General features: G+C 37.3%; 1 protein-coding gene across 9 annotated transcripts in view; it reads left to right on the forward strand.

Annotated features, from left to right (window-relative positions):
• NSD3 (nuclear receptor binding SET domain protein 3) overlaps positions 1-24,452 on the forward strand; it is a 98,772-nt gene that overhangs the window by 17,302 nt on the left and 57,018 nt on the right. For all 9 annotated transcript variants that reach the window (XM_045535874.1, XM_045535879.1, XM_045535880.1 and 6 more), the window contains 3 exons: positions 13,012-13,730; positions 22,571-22,642; positions 23,427-23,589. In XM_045535874.1, coding sequence (XP_045391830.1) covers positions 13,056-13,730; positions 22,571-22,642; positions 23,427-23,589 — 910 coding nt within the window. In that variant the 5' untranslated portion in view covers positions 13,012-13,055. The remainder of the gene's footprint in view (positions 1-13,011; positions 13,731-22,570; positions 22,643-23,426; positions 23,590-24,452) is intronic.

A 24,452-nucleotide genomic window follows, 5' to 3' on the forward strand; every position in this document is an offset into this window, starting at 1 on the left:
TCATTGTCTAGCCCTTTCTAGTACCTTACCTTTTAATTACTGTAGCTTAATAATAAATGTAAAGCTTTTATTTTAAACACATTTAATGTGTGTACAAATCAGTAATTCTCTGAATGGGTATTGTAGACTTTATTGTTGAGAAACATATATAAGTGCTTTCTTGATTTTTTTTCCCCCCTAGGGCATTCTATTTTTTATTGAGATATACTTCAATGTTCCATAAAATTCACCCTTTTAAAGTATATACCTTGGTGAATTTTAGTGTATTCACAAGGTTGTGCAGCTTGTGCCCCACTCTCTAACTCCAGAACTTCCTCATCACCCCTAAAAGAGACCCCATGCACATTAGCAGTTACCCTCTATTCATTCCGTGCTCCCAACTCCTGGCAACCACTAATCATCTTTCTGTCTCTCTGGATTTGCCTATTCTGGACATTTCACATAAATGGAATCATTCAGTATGTGGCCTTTTAATTCTTATTTAAATTGAGTAAAATTGATAGATTAGCAGGCATTCTATAGGAATATTACTGTGTATTTAAGAAAGTAAGACAAGCTGGGCATGGTAGTGAATGCTTGTAGTTCCAGCTATGAAGGCAGCTGAGGCAGGAGGATCACTTGAGCCCAGGAGTTCAAGGCAATAATGCAATATGATTGCACCTGGGAATAGCCACGGCACTGCAGCCTGGGCCATGTAGTGAGACCCCATCTCTAAAAAATTTTTTTTTTTTAATTAAAAAAAAAGAAAGGACAAAATATCATATCTTGGTAGGGCAAAAGAGGAGAAAATCACCAGTATTTATTTCTATTTTGTTTTTTGTTGTTCAAGGATCAAATTCACATTTTATTCTCCCGCAGTTATTGAAAAGAGTAGCCATTCTTACTCTTTTCCTTAGTTACTTAATGACTAAATGTCATGTAGCCAAGCCTGTTCTAGAAGGGTAACTTCTGTTGATACATCTTGAGTTTATTATGTGTAGACAGAGCAAGACTACATTGTTTCAGATGCATGTTGTCAGTAGTTGTATAAAAATGACATGATTTGCTTCGTATCTTGGTGGAAAGTGAGTAAAATTATGTGAAAATATAGTGGGAATATATTCTTTCCTGAATTGTTTATTTTTGAAGCAACCAGATTTTCCAGTTTAGCCCAGAAATTAGTCAGCAGCTTAGAGTTCTTTTTAAAAGGCTACCTCGGAAAGTACCTTTAAGTCAAGATACCCAGATAAGGGTTACTAATATAGAACATTTATTTTACATACTAAAATGCTGTAAGCCCTTTGTGTCATTTGGAGAATTGATGTTTTATTAGTATAACTGCTAAAAAGTAGTGCAGGAAAATGTTTTCTCCTAAATCATAGCCTTAAACTTTCAAAGAATCAGCCTCAACCAGAATAGTAGTTAAACTTATTTAAATGATTCAGAGTTTGACCAGCAGTTTTTTCAAACCTCATAATTTTGACATCCTCAAATTTTCTTTAAAAAAGCCATAGGGGAACTAAAAATTTGTTAGGTATCTGTAGAATTAATGTCATTATATCATATAATGGCCTTGGGAAGTCCAAATACATGCATTACCATGGGAATTTAACAAATTGTTTGACAGAAAATGCCCAAAGTAATCACAAGTAATTTGCATCTGTGCTATTGTATTTAAAACTTTTTTTGATACCTGTAACTACCAACTGTGTAACATTTAGATGCCAAACTCTTTGTTCTGTTTATGGATAAAATAGTTAAATCTTGTAATCTGATGGGGTGTTTGTTGCCTCGAAGGATAAAATAATCTAAAAACAAATGAAACAACCACTTCCATTTGTAATTTTGTTTGTATTTCCTTGGCAAAAAATTTTCAAGCAGGTTCCATTTTGTTTGAAAGGTTGACAATGAGTTGTGTAGTCGCTGTACCAAATTTGGTTATTGCTTGTCTATAAGGAGGGCTACATTAGATAATATTGATTCTAGCTGCTTTTAGTGAATAAAAGATGAATTTTGTTGTTCATTTCCTTTTTAATGCAATAGAGGCATGGTCAAGTTCTTAGAACCAGCTGGTTGGCTTTTTTTTTTGTTTTTTTTTTTCCTCCATAAACTCCCAACCCCATCCCTGCTTTTTATGTGGGGGCAGGAGGATAAAGTTAAAATGTGATTAGAAAGGACTCATGGCTTGCAAAACAAAAATAATGGTTTCTTAGTGTAATTTGTGTTCTGTCCAGAGGGTAGAAATTGACTTTTGCTTCTGTTCAAACTTAATAGCTGTTTGTTTTTGCTCATTTTTAAAGGTGTGTGTTTGGGCTTTTAAAAAATATTTATCTCCTACTTCCAAAAAAGGATGAATAGTTTACAGTTATAAAAGATGTAATAAAACAAAATAACATACCTCTGTTATTTTTAAACAACAAACATTTGCTATTATATTACTAAATATTAAATAACCTTTAAGTGATGACAGCCAAAATGGACAGTACAGAATTTATAGCTTATAGTCAAAGGATCACTCAGATTATATGATTAGATTAAAATATGAATAGAATACAGAACCAAAAAGAATGAGGTCTTTAAAAATGCTGGCATTAAGGGAATTTTAGCATTCTTCCTATAGGTTAAGCATGTTCTCTCAAGTTTTTGCTTTATAGAGGCTCTGGTTTCACTCTAGCAAACCCATGTACTGAAAACAATGGGCCATATCTTTAAAAAAATTAACTATCCCCTCCCCCATTTTCTTCTTGGTGTAGATTTGGGGGAAAAAAATCATCAAATGAGAATTTCCCTTGGTGTTGTCACCCAGAGATATTCATGTTTTATCATGAATTGTGAGTCATATTCTGAGGAAGTTCGGGGGGAGTACGTATGTATATGTTATTAATAGATTGATTTCAAATACAGGATCACATTAAGTGATCAGTTAGAAATCAGTATATGAATATATTTGATAACTTTCTCTTTATACTTCAAAGAATCCATACTTTTTTTTTGTTTTTTTGTTGAGACAGAGTCTCACTTTGTAGCCCTGGCTAGAGTGAGTGCCGTGGCATCAGCCTAGCTCACAGCAACCTCAGACTCCTGGGCTTAAGCGATCCTACTGCCTCAGCCTCCTGAGTAGCTGGGACTACAGGCATGCGCCACCATGCCCGGCTAATTTTTTTCTATATATATATATTTTAGTAGGCCAGATAATTTCTTTCTATTTTTTTTTAGTAGAGACGGGGTCTCGCTCTTGCTGAGGCTGGTCTCGAACTCCTGACCTCGAGCAATCCACCCGCCTCGGCTTCCCAGAGTGCTAGGATTACAGGCGTGAGCCACTGTGCCCGGCCTCAAAGAATCCATACTTAAGCTTGCCTGTATGTACTGCATTTCAGTTTTTGGGTTTTAAAATAAAATGATCCTTTAATTTTTCAACATTATATGTCTTTTAAAATGGTTTTTTTTTTTTTTAAATAATGTTCTTGCTACAGAAATTGCCAAATGTAAAAATGCTAGGTTTTCAAGAACGAGCATAGCTGGTTCACTGCTGTAGACTATCTGCATGCACTCCATTCCTGTTACTATGGAAACACATGCAGACTGGATTTATCATAAACCTTGAGAAATGTTCCTTGCAACAGTTCACATAAAGAAACATCTGGATCCCTTGTTTATGCTGGGGTAAAAGGAAGACTACCCTCTTCCTCTGTGTTGTGGAAATCACGATAAATTCCACTATTTTTCTCTAGCTGTAAAAATTCTAATGCAGATGTATCAAGTACACTTTTTTTTGTAGTATGATTGATTATATTTACTAGAATAGCTTTGGAAAATAAAGAATGATGTTCATGCTGATTCAATTAACTATGACTATGACAGTTGTGTTTTCAGAGTTGCCACATTCTGAATTTCGGACCAATAGTATTAATAAGATTTTAAATAGATATGTTTGTATAAGAAGATTTATATATATATATATTTTTTTTTTTTTTGGTCTTTGGTTGAGTTAACACTCCCTGAAAGTTCATTTGACTTCATGCCAGTCTCTTGGGACTTCAAACGTTGCAGGGAAGTTTAGCCTAGAACTAAAGAGAATCAGTGGTGTCTAAGTAAGCAGTTGGCAGTCAATTTTTACCAATGATATCACCTGAGGAGATTGTAACTGCTTTTTTATTCTCATTATCTCCATGCAAAGACCCTCAACAGCTCCTTAAAGCATTTCATTTATATGTAGTAATTCCCTTAAGTTTACATAGTTCAGTTTCAAAGATTTATTGAAGTTCTTCCTCTGAGCCTTTGAGTTGAGTTCTAAGTTGGTAATTTTATATAGGAATAAAATTACTTCCTGCTCTTAAGAAAGCTCACATAAACAGATTGTTTCATGATTAATTCTAAGAGGCATGCATGGAGTGTCTTAGGAATACAGAGGAAAGTTACTCAGACTAATTTAGAGCTTAAGTGACTACTTCTTGGAAATGACTTCCGGAGCTCAAAAGATGGTTAAGAGTCAAGCAAAAAAAAAAAAGTAAAAGGGCATATTACGCATAGGAGATAACGCTGTAAAGACACAGGAATGAAATAGTGCGCGTGGTCATTTCCAGTAATTCAACATTACTAGAGGATAAAAGTAACTTGAGGTTGAACAGGTAGGTAGAGACTTTGCTTGGACAGCCTTATGTGCTCTGTCAGTCATGGTGTTCAGACATTTTCTGGGCAGTGGGAAACCACTGAAGGATTTTAATCAGGAGATCAATGTGGTTAGATTTACAAATTAACCTAGGAATGTATTTATGGGGTAGCTGGGTCAAAAAACAAAAACAGGTATCTTATATGACACCTTAGAACCACTTCTGATTCCAGAAGTCTTAAATAATATCATTATAAGGAATTTTGAAGTATAATACGAAGTTTTCTCGTTGAGAACAGACTGGCATTTTAAACATAGAAAGAATGAATATATACAGCACAACATGTAATTCTATGAAATAAAATCCAGCAATATGTATGTTCTATCAAAGAGACTGGTTTATTTTATGAATTTATTACAGTGACTTAAACTATATATTTAACATATTATGAATACTTAATTGATATTTATAGCCTCAAGCTGGTCCTCTGAAACATATGACATGATTCCTTTTTATAAATCCTGTATCTGATTTGGATTAAGGTTTCTATAAACTTTTCTATTATCACTCCTTCTGTGAATGCTTCAGTTGCTAATTTTCAACCTTTTTTTTTTTTTGCTTTAAAACTGACTGTGGGCAGCTTCAACAAAATTAAGGAAAAAGCATTCATTGATTGTTTTATCTTTTTTTTTTTTTTTTTCTTTTTTTGACACAAGATCTCACTCTGTTGCCTGGGCTAGAGCCCAGTAGTGTCATCATAGCTCACTGCAGCCTCAAACTCCTGGGCTCAAGTGATCCTCCTGCCTCAGCCTCCCAAATAGCTGGGACTACAGGTGCTCACCAGTTTGATTCTGGGCCTGTACTCAACCAAAGTGGTCCGTGGAGAGCCTCCTAAGTCAGTGAAGTCTTACCAGTTTTATCAATTGGTGTGTTTATTGTTTGAAGGCTGGTTGCCAGACTCCAATACATATAAAAATCATTATGTAAAAGAATTTAGTTGTAGTCTTGAAATATCTTTTAAAAAACAATCATCAAAACTGCTTTCTTGATTGCATTATTGTATTATTTGGAGGCATAATATGAAAAAGTATGGCCCAATTCATGCTTAGGCTTTCTGGAAAATATAACAATGTAGACCCTTTGGCTTGGTTGCTCAGAATATAATACCAAAATTTAACGTATGTTCTGACTACTTTAGGAAACTATAGCTTTTTATTTTCAGTGCTACTTCCAAACCCTAGCCAAGTGATTTGTTTTTATTTTTTCCCAACTTTTCACTTTAAAAATTTCAAACCCTTAGAAAAGATTAAAGACTATTATGGTCAACACCTAGATTAGCCAATTGTTAACATGTTGCCTCATTTGCTTTACTTTAGCCATATATACTTTTTAAAATCTAGAACCATTTGAAAGTTGTAGATACCATGACATGTTAAATATTTCAACATGGCTCTCCTAAGAATAAGGACATTCTGTTATATAAACAGAATACCATTATTATACTCTTAGAAATTAATAGTTTCATTGTTTAATACCCAGTTCATGTTTAGAATTCTCCAGTTGTCTCCAAAATATCTTTTTATCAGTGTGTATTTAAATCTAAGACTCAGAGTTCATGTATTGCATTGGGTTGTTAAATCTTGTCTCTTTTAATCTAGGGTTGTCTTTCTACCTTTTGTTTGTTTGTTTATGACATTAGCTTTTTTGAAGAGCCCAAGCCAGTTGTCTGAGAGAATGTCCCACATTTTGGATTTGTCTGATCATGTCCTCATTTTAGATGCAGTTTAAGCATTAGGAAGAATACTTCAAAGCTGATGATGTGTTACTATGTCACATCATGAGGCACGTACTGCTACTGCTAATGCCATGTTTAGGTACTTGTTTAAAATGGTGACCACCAGAAATCTGCATTGCACATATTTCTGTTTGTAATTAGTAAGTGATCTGTGGGGTAACAGATATTTAAACAGTCATTTCACTTGTCTCATTTTTGCTTAGAAACCCTTAGTGAGTCCCCATTTCTTAGAATGTAAGCATATAAATATGTTCCTGATACTTATATCGGCCCTTTGTTAGATGTGTTTTGCAAATATGTTCTCCCTGCCTATAACTTGCCTTTTTGCTTTCTTAACTCTTTTTTTTTTTTTTTTTTTTTGAGACAGGGTCTGCTGTATTGCCTGGGCTGTAGTGCAGTGGTGTCCTCATAGCTCACTACAGCCTCAAATCTCTGGCCTCAGGCAATCCTCTTGCCTCAGCCTCCCAGAGGGCTAGGATTACAGGTGTGAGCCACTGCTCCCGGCCTTCTTAACTATTCTGAAGTCCATTTTATCAATCTTTTCCTTTCCTTTTTTGTGGTTTTTGTGTCCTATGTAAGAAATCTTTGCCTAACACAGTGTTATATTTTCTCCTATATCTTCTTCCAGAAGTTGTATAGTTTTGACTTTGGCATTTAGGTTTATAAACTAATTTTAGTTATTTTTGTGTATAATAGACTGAAGTTCACTTTTTTTCATACAGATATCCAGTCAGTTGTTCTAGCTCCATTCGTTGGAATTACTGTCCTTTCCCAGTGAATTACTTTGGCACCTTTGTGCAAGAGCAGTTGACCACATAACTATGGGTATCAATGTTATTTTAATTTTTTTTTATAAGGAGCATAACACATTTTTATAAAACAAGGGGTTAGTGGGTGAGTAAAGTTATGTTGAAAACTAATATACCCAGAAATTTGGCAGATAAATGGAGGGATACTAGTTATAAGCCATTTGAGGGCAGGTAGTCTTTCCCTCATTTATTAATTGAACAATATTGAGTGTCCAGCATTGAGTAAGACACACATGCTCCTGGCCTCAGAGAGAGGGCAGTCAGGTGAGGGGGAGAGAGAGTAACAAGGCAATCACATTCTTGTTTAACACATGTGGTGGTAAGTGCTATAAAGGAGGAAAAGTAGGCTTAGTAAGGAGAGTGAGCAGGGGACCCCAGAAGGCCTCTCTGAGGGGTTATGGGTTTTCCAGGGAGCTGGAGCAGCGCCTGTGAACTTGGCACATTTGAGAAACTGAAAAGAAGCCAGTGTGGCTCAAGTGCAGTGAGTGCAGGGCAGAGACGATTTGGGAAAAGGAAGCTGAGGACTGACTGTGCAGGGGCTTGCTGGGCATGAGAAGGAGTTTGGATTTCATTTGCGTGCAGTGAGAAGGCATTGAAGGTTTTGGTTTTGGTTTATTTTAGTAAACCATGTAACCATCATTTAGAGCAATGAATTGAATATAACCAGTACCCCAGAAACTTCCCTCATGACTCCCTCCAGTATCTACAGCTCCCCACCCAACAAGCAACTAGTATTCTGACAGCTGTCACCATAGATTTAGTTTTACTTTTATCGTAGTTTTGAACCTGCATAAATAAAATTGCACTGTATGCTGTATAAGTGGAATCATTGTGTCTGGTGGCTTTCACTCACAATGACATTTGTGAGGGTCATCTGTGTTGTTGAGCACAGCAGTAGTTTCATTTCCTTGCTGTGTTGTTGAAGGTTTTCAGGGGGATAGTTGCATGATTGGAGTTGTTTTGGAAAGGTCACTGGATAGTATATGGAGAAGTGGATTCTAGAGAGGCTGGAGGAGAAGCACGGAGACTGGGAAGCTAACTGTGGAACAGACAAGGTGAGGTTTCGTCACAGCTTGGACTGGTGTCAGGAGCAAAAGAAATGGAAAGAAATAGACAAGTGTGAGAGAGAAAACTCAGGCAGTTTGCCGATGGAGTGGGTAGGCGTGGGAGTGAGGCGGAGAGATGTATCTTGATTCTCAGGTTTTTGGCTTCAACAGCTGATATGTAGAGGTTTTATTTATTTATTTTTGGATGGGAAAGATTGGGGGAAGGACACATTTAAGTAGAATAAAAACTAAGAGTTTGTTATTAGATATTTTAAGATATGAGAGGAGCTGTCAAATAGGCGTTTGGATTATGGATATGGAGCATGTTGGAAAAAAGTGAAAAAGTGGGAAGTCTGGATAGTTTGTAGATCGTAAGGCAGCTGCCGCCTCAAGAGCACGGTATTGGGGCCGGGCGTGGTGGCTCACGCCTGTAATCCTAGCACTCTGGGAGGCCGAGGCGGGAGGATCACTCGAGGTCAGGAGTTCGAGACCAGCCTGAGCAAGAGTGAGCCCCGTCTCTACTAAAAATAGAAAGAAATTATCTGGCCAACTAAAAATCTATATAGAAAAAATTAGCCTGGCATGGTGGCGCATGCCTGTAGTCCCAGCTACTCGGGAGGCTGAGGCAGGAGGATCGCTTAAACTGAGGAGTCTGAGGTTGCTGTGAGCGAGGCTGACGCCACGGCACTCACTCTAGCCCGGGCAACAAAGCGAGAGTCTGTCTCAAAAAAAAAAAAAAAAAAAAAAAGAACATGGTATTGGATTTAGAAGATATGAGTTTCACCGTTTTATTCAGCTTCTATTGGCTGTGTGACTAAGGCAAATCGCTTGATCTTTTTGAGCTCCATTCTTTCACATCTTTCCTTTCAGTTTGTTCATTAAATTCCATACTCATGTATCTATTAGTGGTCATTTAACAATTGTGTCTCTCATGAGATTGTTAGTTATATAGGAAAAATGGGAACAATTTGTTTCATAGGATTGAACAAATGTAATATATAAGTGAGACCACCGTTTACAGATATTTGGCCCAGTGGATGCTCAGGAAAGTTAATTCATGCACTGACAGTTTGGGTTGGTAGGAAAAAGTCAGGTTCTAGAATACCTTGAAAGGTATGGAGGGGATTTGGTATAATACAAAGTTTTAGAGTTTCTTAGTATGGGAATAGATTTATTGCAGTTTGGTTTTGGGAAGCATCATCTAACTGCTATGCAGGAAAAAGTTAGAGGCAAGAAATATCTAGAAGATTAGTCATCACAGGTCAGGATGTGGTGCTGGGGACTGGTCTGGGTCTTGACATGGGCTCAGAGATCAAGAACAAATGAGAGAGAGTTCAAAGAAGTACAAGATTTGCTCAGTGACTTGTTTTATGGCTTAACAAAGAGAGAAGAATCACATGAGCCTAAGGTTTGTAGTCTGGGAAGCTAGAAACTCGTGGAAGCAATGACAAATCTGGGATACTCGAAAGGGAAGCTGGGTTAGAGAAAGGAGAGTGCATTCAGTTGTCAATGAATGACTTTTGTAGTAAGTTTATAGTAAGGTTGTCCTTAGGTAGTTAGTTATTCTCTGGTGGGGAATATTGTAGAAAGAACACAGGATTAGAAATCAGAAGATTGATTCTTTTTTAGGCTTAATCAGTAATTAGCTTTGTAGTCTTGGGAAAGTCAGCATCTCAAGTGTTCAGTGTAGTTATCTGAAAAATGAAGCTAACACACACTTTGCCCTGTCGGCCTTACAGAGTTGTTTTGAGGGTCAAATAAGAATGCATATATAAACACTCTGTGATTGCAAACTCCTAAATAATCATAAGATGGTAATGTTATTTCTTTTCTTAGTTCAAACTGAAATGAAATATTTGGAGCTAGGGCTAGAGAAGAGAAGGGAGACAATACCAAATTTCTGAAAAGCTTATATTTGGAACTAAATCAAAGCATCAGAAATCTGAGTCTCTGAATACATATACCTGAAAAACCCTATAGACTATAATTTGGGAGACTAATCTGGAAGCTGATCTTCAGTTACAAGAACCAAGAACAAGGTTGCATCTCGTTAGACATCAGTATCTGACTTGCCTTCATGTTGGAAGTATGAATGAGAACTCTTGAATTCTACCTGTATAGTTGCTTCATGTGTGTTAACAGAATTTTAAAACATTTGCTTCTTATGTCTTTTGCTGTGAGCTATACGTTTTTGCCAAGGGTTCAGTTAGGGTAATGTTTCAATTCTTAAGCTATATATGAAGAGATGATTTCTAACAGATTGTCAGCATTATCTGTAAGTATGGTGTGCTGGTCAGGAGCACAGACCCTGCAACCAGACTGGCTCTGTCAACTAATTACTAGCAATGTGCACTTGAGCAAGTCATTTAACTTCTCTATGCCTCTATTTCCCCATCTGTAATGGGAGATAAGATCTGCCTGAAAGTTGTTGGGAGGATTAAATATAGAATTGTATGTAAAACACTTAGAATGGTGCCTGGCACGTAGAAAGTGCTGTATGTGTTAAGGGTGGTCATTGGAGTAGTTGTTATTTTGACAGTGACCAAGGAATAAAGTTCATGAACGAAAGGAACAAATCCGTCTCTCAGGACTGATAGCTGAGGGAAACAGAAGTGATCTAGTGGTGCATGGGCTTTAGAGCCAGCCATGCTTAGATCCAAATTCTAGTTCTGCCCCTTTGCTTTGTAGTTTAAATAGGTCACCTAACCCCTATGAAGCTCGGTTTCTTTTACCTACAAACCAGAAATCGCAATACCTATCTTGTAGAGTTGTTATGACAATTAAATAACGTATAAAGTGCCTGACCCAGAGAAGACACTAAGAAAATGAGAGTGCTCTCTATCCCTCCTCCCAGTATGGGCAGTTCAATTTCTTGTGTGCTCTTATTCTTTGTTTGCAATTTTAGAACTTCTAAAATTATTTCCATTTGCTAACAGAATGAACGGCCGCTGTATAATTGGATACACCTTGAAAAGTGTATTGTTAGCTTTTGTTCCCCTCTTCCCTTTGCTGTGTGGGTTTCTTGCTTTATTATTATGGTAAATCCTACTGGAAAGAAGATGGTAGATATTATTAATCAGTGTATTATTAATAATTCTATTATCAACAATAGAATTGTTGGTAATAGAGTTGACCTGGGATGTAGCCTCAGAATCCTTCAGTATTCCAGGTAGCTATAATCAGTTCATCAGAGTTGACACGGTAATGAAAACCTGTTTGTCCTCCCTGATTTAGAGCTTTCTAGAAGAAATGTTTATGAGGTTATCAAAATAATATATGGGTTGTCCGTTAATCCTCTGTCTTGAGATGTGCACTTGTCAAACCTTATGACAAGGCAGGGTGGTCTTGTAGCATTTCCTAACAGATGTATTTCTGTATTACAACATTATTACAGAATGTAGGCATCTTTAGACACCTTCTAGAGAAGGTGCAATAATTGTAAAAGTACAGTGCATTGATTATAATGCAAAAATTATAATGCAGTGATCCAACCAAGAGTGTGCATCAGAGTCAGCTGGGATGTGGTCTTAAAATACTCGTGCTCTGGGCCTCACCCAGATTTATTGAATCAGAATCATTAGGAGGTAGACCGTGACACATGCATTTTGTAAAAGTACCCGAGATGCTTCTGCTATATATACCACTTGTTAAAAACAGCTAGATACTGGCAAGAGTATAGAGAATCAGACATCCTCACACACACATTATTGGTATGAGTGTACATTGATATAGTACAGCCTGTAGAACAATTTTTCAGTATCAAAATTTCAAATCTGCCCTATACAAATACATGTATGTACAAAAATATAGTTTAAGAATGTTTTTTGTAAATGTGTTTATAATGTCAAACAGTTGTAAGCAACTAATTGATTGTGAGTACACAGATGGTTAAATACATCACATTTGTTTATTATGCAACCAGTTAATGAATATGTATGAAAATTATCTATACATGTGGACGTAAAAATATATCTATTTTATATTGTTAAGTTAAAAAAGCAAGTCACAAAATAAGCCTTATTTGTAAAATTTTATGCCAGTAAATAGACAAAGATGTGGAAGAATACTCACCAAAGTGTTTGCAGTGGTTGTCTGTGGCATAGAAGAGTGGGAATGATGGAGCCCGGATGAGAGGGGCCTTTTTACTTTTAAACACTTACATACTTTAAATACTTGATATTTGAAATATCTGCAACAAGATTTTGTTTTTATAATAACAAAAAGAACCATTGGACTAAACATGAATGATTTTAAAGGAAGGTCTTGTAGCCAGGCATGATGGCTCACGCCTGTAATCCTATCACCTTGGGAGGCCGAGGTGGGAAGATCATTTGAGGCCAGGAGTTCTAGACCAGCCTGAGCAACATAACATGACCCTGTCCCTACAAAAAAAATAAAAAAAAGAAAAGGAAGCTCTTATAGAAACTAATTTATATGTGTCAGAACACTGCTTATTTTGTTTTAACCTGAGACTTGCCTATAACTTGGGAAACAGAAAGGAATGTCAGAACTTTTTGCCTGTTTGCACAGAGGATAAAATTTTGTTGCCACGGCTGTTGTGAAAGTAATCAAGAGTTTCAAACGGATAAGCATTTAAGATAAAAAGTATTTTCCCTGCATCAGAATTATATTGGCTGTTTTAGAAACATCTAATATCTATGCATATCTGGACATGAAAATTGGGTTCAAAACAGTTTAATCCTTTATCAGTTGATTAGCATCTAGTCTATGAGGATATTAACACATTTTAATCCCCTCTTTTGTGATTTTAGGCCCGATGAGAGAAAGGGAAAGTTAAGGATGCTGGAGCAGAACAATGGATTTCTCTTTCTCTTTCATGCAAGGGATCATGGGAAACACAATTCAGCAACCACCTCAACTCATTGACTCCGCCAACATCCGCCAGGAGGATGCCTTTGATAACAACAGTGACATTGCTGAAGATGGTGGCCAAATACCGTATGAAGCTACCTTGCAGCAAGGCTTTCAGTACCCACCTACAACAGAAGATCTTCCTCCACTCACAAATGGCTATCCACCGCCAATCAGTGTATATGAAACTCAAACCAAATACCAGTCATATAATCAGTATCCCAATGGGTCAGCCAATGGCTTTGGTGCAGTTAGAAACTTTAGCCCCACTGACTATTACCATTCAGAAATTCCAAACACAAGACCACATGAAATTCTGGAAAAACCTTCCCCTCCACAGCCAACACCTCCTCCTTCGGTACCACAAACTGTGATTCCAAAGAAGACTGGCTCACCTGAAATTAAACTAAAAATAACCAAAACTATCCAGAATGGCAGGGAATTGTTTGAGTCTTCCCTTTGTGGAGACCTTTTAAATGAAGTACAGGCAAGTGAGCACACAAAGTCAAAGCATGAAAGCAGAAAAGAGAAGAGGAAAAAAAGCAACAAGCATGACTCATCGAGATCTGAAGAGCGCAAGTCACACAAAATCCCCAAATTAGAACCAGAGGAACAAAATGTAAGTTGAAACATCTTTTTGAAAAATCTTGTAATCTTTCACATTTACTGGAAGTCCAGGAGATCTTTTTCAGTTTTTATCTCTTCAAATGTGAATGTTTCTGGTAACTTTTTTCTTCTAATCACTAGCAAGGTGCTTGGAGTATTATAATAGGTGCTGAGTAAGTATTTGTTGAATAAATGAATGAACATCATTAGAGTGAAGAAATATTTTTAAAATGTGACACTAAGAATCTTGCTTCTTATGTTTCTTTGTCCTAATAGCCTCAATTATTTTTATTTGCTTATAATAAATTCCTGGTTTTTGAAGATGAAGAGGAAAGGCAAAGAAAAGATGGTTAATTATATATTTTTTTCATTATTTTAGACCAACTTCTGCCAGTAGAGCTTAGATTTGACATTCATTACTAATATGTTTGCTACAAATTAACCTGAAGTAATAAGATAACTTGTTTTATTAAAATCAGAGTTAGTATTCATATGTATTGATTAAAACTTCAACTAGAGTTTTTATAAAAGTCATCCTCATCAGTAACTTAAGACGCTTGCTGCTCAATTTTTTAATATCTGAGGTTTGTGTGTGAATTTGCTTAGCAATAATAGTAAGGAGGTAACAAGTCAATTCTAACTTGAGTAAAGAGTTCATAATATGAATTGCAGATGTTTTTTAGACATTGATTTGGGAAGAAACCAATACATATTTATTTTTGTGACAGTTATCTGCTTTTATATGTGGTATGCCTGAATAAATTAATTTGTTATCTTCTGTTTCAAGAAATGTTGACTTCTTACCAACTCATCTTTTCCTTGGTAGCTGGGTTCTATTACTTCATACAACTCAAATGTGATCTTTTTCTGGAGCAAAGATCACAATGGTTCTAGAATCTCACAAGTCCCAGTGTGACATTTCAACATGTTTTCTCATTTTTCTGTAGTTTACTCATTTAACAAATACTGATTGACTACTGTAATGTGCTATACACTTGCTAAGAATTGAAGCAATGGTGAAGAGTAAAGACGCCTGCTCTCAAGGTGCTTATATTCTAGTGCAGGAAGCCAGAAGATGCGTACGTACTGTACACATGTGTACGTAAGTTCAGATGGTTTTAAATACTGTGAAGAAAATCAAACTCAGCAACGAGATGAAGAATAATCAGGGACACTTAGCTATTCTGGTGTCTTAGTTCTGCATCTGTAAAATGAAGGCTTTGGAACTAAATGATTTCTGAAAGCCTTTTAGTTTCCTGCGTCATTTATTAAATGCCCACCACGGAACCTAGCTCATATAGTATCTTATACTGTTTATTGGGTAAATGAATAAACAGAAGGAGAGAAATTAACTTTCTGTACTGCAGATACATTCACTGTAGTATATCTTACCTAGACCCTCAGTAAAAAGATATGTGATGCAGTGTGACCCTTGGGAATCCCACAAATGCATAAAACCTGAATTTGGTTTTAGCGTATTAGTTCCTGAGAACTGTCTTGCTGGCCTGTCTTGCTTTTGCTGTATAGAATCTGGCACATAGGAAAATATCTAATTTTACTTGGCTAGACTTTTTGCCTTTATTGAAAAAGTTAGTTAAAAATATATTTCAAGGCTGGGTGGGGTGGCTTACCCCTGTAATCCCAGCAACATAGCTAGACCTTGTCTCTACAAGAAATAAAAAAAATTAGCCGGGCATGGTGGCAAACACTTGTAATCGTAGCTGCTTGGGAGGCTGAGGCAGGAAGATCACCTGAGCCCAGGAGTTCACGGTTACACTGAGCTATGATCATACCACTGCACTCTAGCCTGGGTGACAGAGTGAGACCCCCTGTCTCTTACTTAAAAAAAAAAAATATATATATATATATGTGTATATATATATATGTATGTATGTATGTATATCTCCTACGATTAGAAGCAGTATAAAACAGTCTGTTTTTCATGTCTGCTTTCCGCTCAATTAGAATCTAGGGAAAAATTCATTGCAGTGATGTTTCCAGTAGTCATTCTGCAATGAGGTTATAAAACCAATTCTGTCTTCATTGAATATCTACTGTGCCTGGCTTTTCATATCACATAAACCTTCAGTTAACTGTTATATCCAAGGATTAAAATGTTTAGATATAACTTAAGAGTTTTAGTTCGTTTTCTTTTTTATTAAATCATGCTGAGCAAAATTTAATAGTTGATTATTTAGGACGTTATAGTAGCTTGGGATAAAGGAAAATATCAATATTGCCCAAAGGTAGAGCTGTGGAAAGTGGCACTGATTGCACTGAATATTAGGAGGACATTGCCTGAAAGTTGAGTCTTGGAGGGAAATCCAGGTGTTTTTCTTGTCCTCTCTTCCTGTCCCTTTCTTCCTCCCTCCCTCCTTCCCTTCTCCCTTCCTTCAAAGAAGCAAAGTGAAGAACTAAGTTCTTGTTAATTGAATTTTGATTAAATGAAATTTTATCACACATGGGGGCAGTTGTAAGCTTGAGAAATAGGTGCCATACAAGTTGTACTCCATTCTGCCAAGAGAACTTCAAGGCCAGAGCTCCCCAGGCTCTTGCTTATCGTTAATGTCATGTTTTTTTGGTAACCTGAGCAGGTGACTAAAGATGCACACCTGTTTTGTAACCGTACATGTTTTTAAATTAGATTTCCTTAACTAGAACAGCATCTCCACTGCTTCCTTCCTTCAGGACAGTTGTTTTAAGTGTTTTAATATTTGATACCTTTGTGCCTCCTGATTGTCCCTAGGGGTCCCAGCCCTTGGTGTTTAGCCTGGTAGAGGACTGAGACTTCAAAGGGAAGCAGAAGAGACTGCTGCCTCCACTGGACAGCTCCTCTCCCCCAGATGCCTCAGGGAAGCAGAACGAAGGCCATATCCCTGGGGAAACAAGTCTCAAATAATTGTCCCCAAGCTGGTTTGCTTTCATATCAATTTTTTCTTTTCTTTTTGTTCCTTAAAAGCCCACTCATAGGTTCATTTTTGAACAAACAAAATCCCATCTAAAATAATACACTATAAGATTTCACCTACTATTTTTTTCTTAGTACTTGATCTGTATTTCCTTCCAGTTCTGAGCTGTTTGGCCTTCTAAAGAGTTGTTATTTGGAACAACCTAAGTATATCTTCTCAACAATGAAAATGTGTCCAAACATCTAGGCAGCAGGAGACCTGAGATCACTACTGAAATTGTATATTTTTAAAATCTGCTTTCTCTGTTTTTCCTCCCACCAAATTAGAAACATGTGGAAATGTTTCTGCATTTCTTCCTCTTTGGCAGGTGTAATGGTTCAGGCATGTGAGTGTGGGCCCTATTCAAACATTTGTTGCTCTTCCATCAGCACTTCAGTGGGCTCAGCCACTAAGGCAGAGTCTCATTAACTCTTAGCTTGCCATTTCTCCTGTAAAAAGCCAAGTGGCTAAATTACTCCCATTGACACCAAGTTAGGAGGTTTGGTTCTCTAGCCACAGAGTATTGGGCATTAAAATTCTTAGGAACTGTTCACATGCAAAATATTCTTTCCGTATACATTTTTTATTTTTGAAGGTTACAAACTTAAGCAGTTATGCAGAAAGTAAAAAAAAAAAAAAAAGTGCAGTTTATTGCCTTTAAAATTTTCTTTCCAACTTTAACGTTGACATTAGTTTTGGGGTTTTTTTTACAGATATGATTTTAGTTAATGTTTTTGAAATTTATTTAGGTAATAAGAGTTTCAAATTCTGCAGATTTGATGATTATTATTAATGAATCTCTTGGTTGTTTTGTTTGTTTTTCTTTTTTTTTTTTTTTTTGGAGACTGAATCTCGCTCTGTCGCCCAGGCTGGAGTGCAGTGGCATCATCATAGCTCACAGCACCCTCAAACTCCTGGGCTCAAGTGATCCTCCTGCCTCGGCCTCCTGAGTAGCTGGGACTACAGGCACGTGCCACCACGCCCGCCTAATTTTTTCTATTTTAAGTAGAAACAGGGTCTTGCTCTTGCTCAGGCTGGTCTAGAACTCCTGAGCTCACAGTCCTCCCAGAGTGCCAGGATTACAGGCGGTGAGCCACTGCACCCAGCCAAATCTCTTGGGTTTTAATGAAAGTACTAGAACAAATTCTACAAAGGAATATTTAGGATAATATAATTTATTTTAGCCCCTCTCCTAAAATAATTTTTTCCTGTTTTATTAATAGAAACTTACTGTGATTCTTTCCTGGAGAATAGGTCTTTCCATGTGGAATGAATTAAAAATGTAAAAACATGGTATATACCCATAAAAGCATAAATTTGTAATTAAGATGAATTGAACATTAAGGAAAGGTAACTTATTTTCTCTTTTTCTTTGATGCTTCTCTTCCTGACAAAGCAACACCTAAAAAAGGGGGCTTACTGTTCCTACTTAATTTCAATGTTTTAAACTTGTCTCTAGCCTTTGAACAGAAGGAAAATGGATTTTATACCCAGAACTATTTTATCTGTTGGCATTTTCTGAGTCCTTCTTTTTTTTAATTAGTTAATTTTTATTTATTTATTTTTTTGAGACAGAGTCTCACTCTGTTGTCCAGGCTGCAACGCAGTGGCCTCATCACAGCTCACTACAACCTCGAAATCCTGGGATCTAGTGATCCTCTTACCTCAGCCTTGTGAGTAGCTGGGACCACAGGCACATGCTACCACACCCAGCTAACTTTTCTATTTCTTATAGAGATGGGGTTTCCCATCTTGCTCTTGCTCAGGCTGGTCTCAAATTCCTGGCTTCAAACAGTCCTCCCACCTTGGCCTCCCAGAGTGATAGGATTACAGGCGTGAGCCACTGCGTTTGCCCTTGTTTTTCTTGATCCTAAGCATTTGACTTCCATTGACCATTTTTTCTTAAAAACTCCTCCCCTTCTTTTTTTTTTTTTTAGACAGAGTCTCACTCTGTTGCCCGGGCTAGATTGCAGTGGCATCAGCCTAGCTCACAGCAACCTCAGACTCCTGGGCTCAAGCCATCCTCCTGCCTCAGCCTCCCAAGTAGCTGGGACTACAGGCATGCGCCACCATGCCCGGCTAATTTTTTCTATATATTTTTTAGTTGTCCAGCTAATTTTCTTTCTATTTTTAGTAGAGATGGGGTCTCGCTCTTGCTCAGTCTGGTCTCGAACTCCTGGGCTAAAGCGATCCTCCTGCCTCAGCCTCCCCAGTAGCTGGGACTATAGGCATGCGCCACCATCCCCAGCTAATTTTTTTCTATATATATTTTTAGATGTCCATATAATTTCTTTCTATTTTTAGTAGAGACGGGGTCTCGCTCTTGGTCAGGCTGGTCTCAAACTCCTGAGCTCAAACGATCTGCCCACCTCAGCCTCCCAGAGTGCTAGGATTATAGGCGTGAGCCACCGCGCCGGGCTTCCTCCCCTTCTCAATAGGTGTTTGTGATACCATGATGTCTCTTGGGTTTCTTCTTTCTTTTGAGCTCATCATAAATCTCCAAATGCCTAAATCTGTTTTGCTCATGCAGTAGCACGTTTTATAATATATATTCCCTCTCTATCATTGCAGTATCCTATGTGACTTCATTTTCCCTCTCTTATTTATATAGTCTTGAAAGCTTAGAATAAATCATCTTGGGCTTCTTTCTTTCCCTTGCCACTTTTTGCCTTTTAAAATGTGTGAGAAATTTCAGTTTTTTTAAAGTGATTTTGACAGTGTTTAAACCAGCCTGTAGGAAATGCCAACAATGTGGAACAAACCAAAAAAAATCAAAAAAAGATAAAGACATTTGAATAATAAGAAGGTTTGGAAGGAAATCCTATCTTTAATCCAGAAAGGGAAACATGTGAATGGGTTTCAGATCAGACCTTGCAGTAGGAGGCTGGGTAAAGATTAGTTGCCTGGTAAAGATTAGTCATTCCTGATCCGTCTGCCCTCAAGTGAGAGTGATCGGGATCCCTTACGCTGAAAGGTCGCGGAGAGTGGCTGTGTGGTAGAGGATGTCTCGCGTTCTGGGTCACACGTGTGCTTCTCAAGTTGCCTTGTCTTCCTGCTGGAGCTTGATTGGAAAGAGAAGCCTTCAGCTGTATCTGTAGACTGAAGTGAAGCCTCCGAATGCAACTATACCAAGTGTGGATAGTATTTCTAAACTGCTTCATCGTTACATTAGTGATCAGAAAAAATTCTTTTCATTTGAACATAGATTTTTCTTTCATTGCTCAATGAGTAAGTCCTACTAGAAGTTCATGGTACCACCACAGAAGCGTCTGACGGAGCTAATTTTGTGCCTGTCAGCAAGTTGCCGCTTCCTTCTTTAGCCTGGATAATTGCAGCGACCTCCTAAGTGAACGTTCTGCTTCTCTCCTTGCTCCCTTCCAAAATATTCCCCACGTAACAGCCAACATCTTTTTAAAACGTAAGTCGGTACACATTACTCCTCTTTATCAACCTCTTCAGTGGCTTTTCATCACACGTAAGATAAAATCCAAACACCTGGATACAAATCCAAGGCCCTCTTACCTAGCCGGCCTCTCCACCCTCATCTAACCTTGGGCAGTTAAGTCAGTAGTCATGACCTTGAAGTTTCTACCTTTTTAACCTCAGGTACCTCACACGAGCTGCTCCTTCTTCCTGGAATGTTCTTTCCCCCACATTTTACTACACTAATTCCTCTTCCTTTGATTCTCAGATTTTAATTTACTTTTTTAGAGAGGCCTTTTCTGACCTTTATATCTAAAAATATACACATACCCCCCCCACACCATTATTTCTCTTCCTAGCACTTACTTTTTAAGTAGATGTTTGTGTTTCTGTTTTTAATGTCTGCCTTTCCTACCCAGCTAAGTTCCTTGAGGTCAGGGGTCACATCTTTTTGTTTCACTGTTATATACTCAGCTTTTAGAACTGTGCCTGGAAAATGCCAGTCACTGTTGAATGAATGTTTGATAGTTGGGGTTGGGATTTTAGTCTGGCTTACATAACAGACCATTTTCCTAACATTTAAAGACCTTTTTATATTTTCTTTTTGGGTTGTTTTGGGATATTTTTGGTTTTTTTTAGAGACAGGGTCTCGCTTTGTCACCAGGCTGGAGTGCAGTGGCTTGATCATAGCTCACTGCAGCCTAAAATCCCGGGGCTCAAGACCCTCCTGCCTCAGCCTCCCAAGTAGCTGGAACTCCGGGGGCCTGCCACCATGCCCACACCTGGCTTTTTTTTTTTAATACTTTATTTACAAAATTTTGTTTTTGCAAGATCTTTAAATGTCTTAAAATAATTGAATGAGAATTTTAAGTAGCTTTTAGAATTAACTGTGTCCTCTTAGTGGAATTAAGACCTAATTTAATGGATACTCTCTTTTTTAAACCATCTAAATTAAATTCTGTTCTCTGACAAGTGAGAAATTTTAAAAATCTTTTAAATTGTAGAAGGAAGTTGCTTTTTACAGAAAATACAGATGCTAAAAAGTATAGGAATCTTTCTTCATTGTTTTCCTGCTTTCCTTCCCAAAGGTAATTGCTGTTATCAGCTTGATTTCCATTGTACCAAACATTTTCAAGGCATATATAAACTATTTTAAAATAAAAAGTTGGAAGATGTTGATAGACATATAGATTAGTGATGTGAAATAATACTGTAGGGACCATTTCTCTGCTTAGATTTTCACATTTTGTGTATTTCTGTAGGATAAGTTTCTAAAATGTTATTGCTAGATTGAAGAGTATACATATTTTGAATTTTGATGGGTACTTCTGAATTGCCTCCCCAAAGGGTTGTAGAAATTAGTTTTTTAAATAACATACTTGTGAGGTTTATGATTTAAAAAGTAATGTTTATTGTAGACAATTTGACAAATACAGAAAGGCACCAAAAAATTTTTATTTATTTCATCACCTGATGGTAACCTTATATCCTGTAAGTAGTCTTTTTTCTGCACACATAAGAAAAATTATTTTTCCAAGACTGGAACTATACTATTCAAACTGCTTTGCAATTTATTGTTTTCAAATAACAGTATAAGTAATGTTATTTAAAAATATGTGTACATTATTCTGTTTATTTACACTATAATTTCTTTAACTCATTCTACATTTTTGGGCACATAGATTGTTTCTACTACTTTGCTCCTATAAGTGTATGCCTATCATCGTACACATATACATTTTTCACATCCTCAGTGCTTTTTCAATGTACATTCTTAGAAGTGGATTTGCTGGGTCAGAGTTCGATTTAAGGCTTTTCATACATATTGCCAAATTGCTCTCCAGAAAAGTTCCAAGTTGCATCTTACTAGTAATCTCAGAGTGCCCATTTTTTCTGTAATCTGATAGGTAAAAAGAAAAATTGCCAGTTTAATTAGAAATTAAGTTTTAAAAGTAATAAAGTAAGAAATAGGAGGCTGGATGCAGTGGCTTATGCCTCTAATCCTAGCACTTTGGGAGGCTAAGGTGGGACAATTGCTTGAAGTCAGGAGTTCAAGACCAGTCTGAGCAAGAGAAAGACCCCGTCTCTACAAAAAAATAGAAAAATTAGCTGAGCATGGTGGCACGCACCTGTAGTCCCAGCTACTCAGGAGGCTGAGGCAGGAGGATCACTTGAGCCTAGGAGTTTGCGGTTGCAGTGAGCTATGATGACCCCACTGCACCGTAGCCTGGACAACAGAGCAAGACCCTATCTCAAAAAAAGAAAGAAAGGAAGGAAGAAAGAAATAGGAGATACAGCTATGGTGTGGAATGAGACATAGCATAATGTATTGAGTACATTGCATTCTCACTATTTACATTGTTCAGTTAATAATTTTCCTTTGTTCTATTTGCTACTTAGTTTTCTTTGATTATTTTTCTGTATGTCATTGTTCTTTGGTTTACTGCCATTTTATTCTATTCACCTATACCTTTTCACCTAGAGACCAAATGAAAGGGTGGACAGTGTATCAGAAAAACCAAGAGAAGACCCAGTACTAAAAGAAGAAGCCCCGGTGAGTTGCTTTATTGAATATTGTCTAACCAAATATGGTGTAAGATGGGCCAGGTGCAATGGCTCACACCCGTAATCTCAGTACTTTGGGAGGCTGAAGTAGGAAGATCGCTTGTGGCCAGGAGTTCGGGACCAGCCTGGGCAACATAGTGAGACCCCCATCTCTACAAAACATAAAAAAAAATTAGCCAGGCATGGTGGCACGTGTCTGTGGTTCCAGCTATTCAGGAGGCTGAGGCAGGAGTATCGCTTGAGCCCAGGAGTTCGAGGCTGCAGTGAGCTATTAATAAAATTGTACCATTGTCTTCCAGCCTGGGTGACAGAGCGAGACCCTGTCTCGAAGAAAGATACAATAAATAAATATATGGTGTAAGAAGGTGAAACAGTGCTTAAACTGCAATACATTGTATGATTACAGTTCCATACTTCTTTATTTCAGAAATTATACTGAAATCTTGGAGCTGGTTTACAAGGTGGATATTTTCAGTGAATTATTTTCCTTTTTAAAAATATGGCCATTTTTAAAATTGATCATGTGTATTCTCAAGATGCCTTATCAATAATTGGTCAACAGAAACCACGAATCCTATTTTCAGTATTTCGGGTAGGGCTTATTAATTTTTTCCCTCCTTTCTTCTTCCCTTTTGCTAGTTTCAGATAGCAGTTATCAGACAAAAGTATAATTGAAGATAAATTTTACATTGTTAGCATTTTTAATATACTTTGTACATAGTTTTATTTTTGAAATTTCTCTTCTGATGAATTTTTGTGACCTTTTCCTATAGGTTCAGCCAATACTATCTTCTGTTCCAACAACAGAAGTGTCCACTGGTGTTAAGTTCCAGGTTGGTGATCTTGTTTGGTCCAAGGTGGGAACCTATCCTTGGTGGCCTTGTATGGTCTCAAGTGATCCCCTGCTCGAAGTCCATACCAAAATTAACACAAGAGGTAAGAAAAGGCATAAATAGTTGTTAAGTAAAAGATTGGAAATAAAGTGATTTTTAAATGTTGTAGGTAAATATAACAATAAAAACAATATATAATCTGATACAAAAATATACATTTTATATGAGTTTTCAATAACTGGTGAAATAATAACAGTCATCTTAACTGGCAGGGAGCCTCTATAACTGATGTTGTCCTTGCTTTCCCTTAAAACACCCTGCGTTGGTTTATAATTTCTTTCATACTTCCTTTTTTTGAAGACCATAATCTGACTGACGTTTCATATTTTCTAAAGCATATGGATAAGTGATAAAATGTCTTGTATGAGCTTAATAAGCATTTGGGCCAAGCCTTCTTTGAACATTTTTATTTCATCATTGACTTTTTTTTTTTTTTGAGGCAGAGCCCGCTCTATCACCCTGGCTAGAGTGCCGTGGTGTCAGCCTAGCTCACAGCAACCTCAAACTCCTGGGCTCAAGCAATCCTTCTGCCTCAGCCTCCCGAGTAGCTGGGACTACAGGCATGTGCCACCATGCCCAGCTAATTTTTTCTATATATTTTTAGTTGTCCAGCTAATTTCTTTCTGTTTTTTTAGTAGAGATGGGGTCTCGCTCTTATTCAGGCCTGAGCTCAAACGATCTCCCCGCCTCGGCCTCCCAAAGTGCTAGGATTACAGGCATGAGCCACTGCGCCCGGCCCATCATTGACTCTTATGTGTGATAATTTTTTAGGAGACGGGTACTTTTCCTCCTGATAAATTTTGCCAGATGCTTTTTTCCTCTTCCACTGCATTTTCAAATCTGTAACTTCACTCCGCATCCTTATACATTTGATATAAAAATATAGCTTGAATCTGGCTATGTAAC

This window comes from Lemur catta, chromosome 22 (assembly GCF_020740605.2).
Source record: "Lemur catta isolate mLemCat1 chromosome 22, mLemCat1.pri, whole genome shotgun sequence".
In the NCBI taxonomy this organism is placed as follows: domain Eukaryota; kingdom Metazoa; phylum Chordata; class Mammalia; order Primates; family Lemuridae; genus Lemur; species Lemur catta.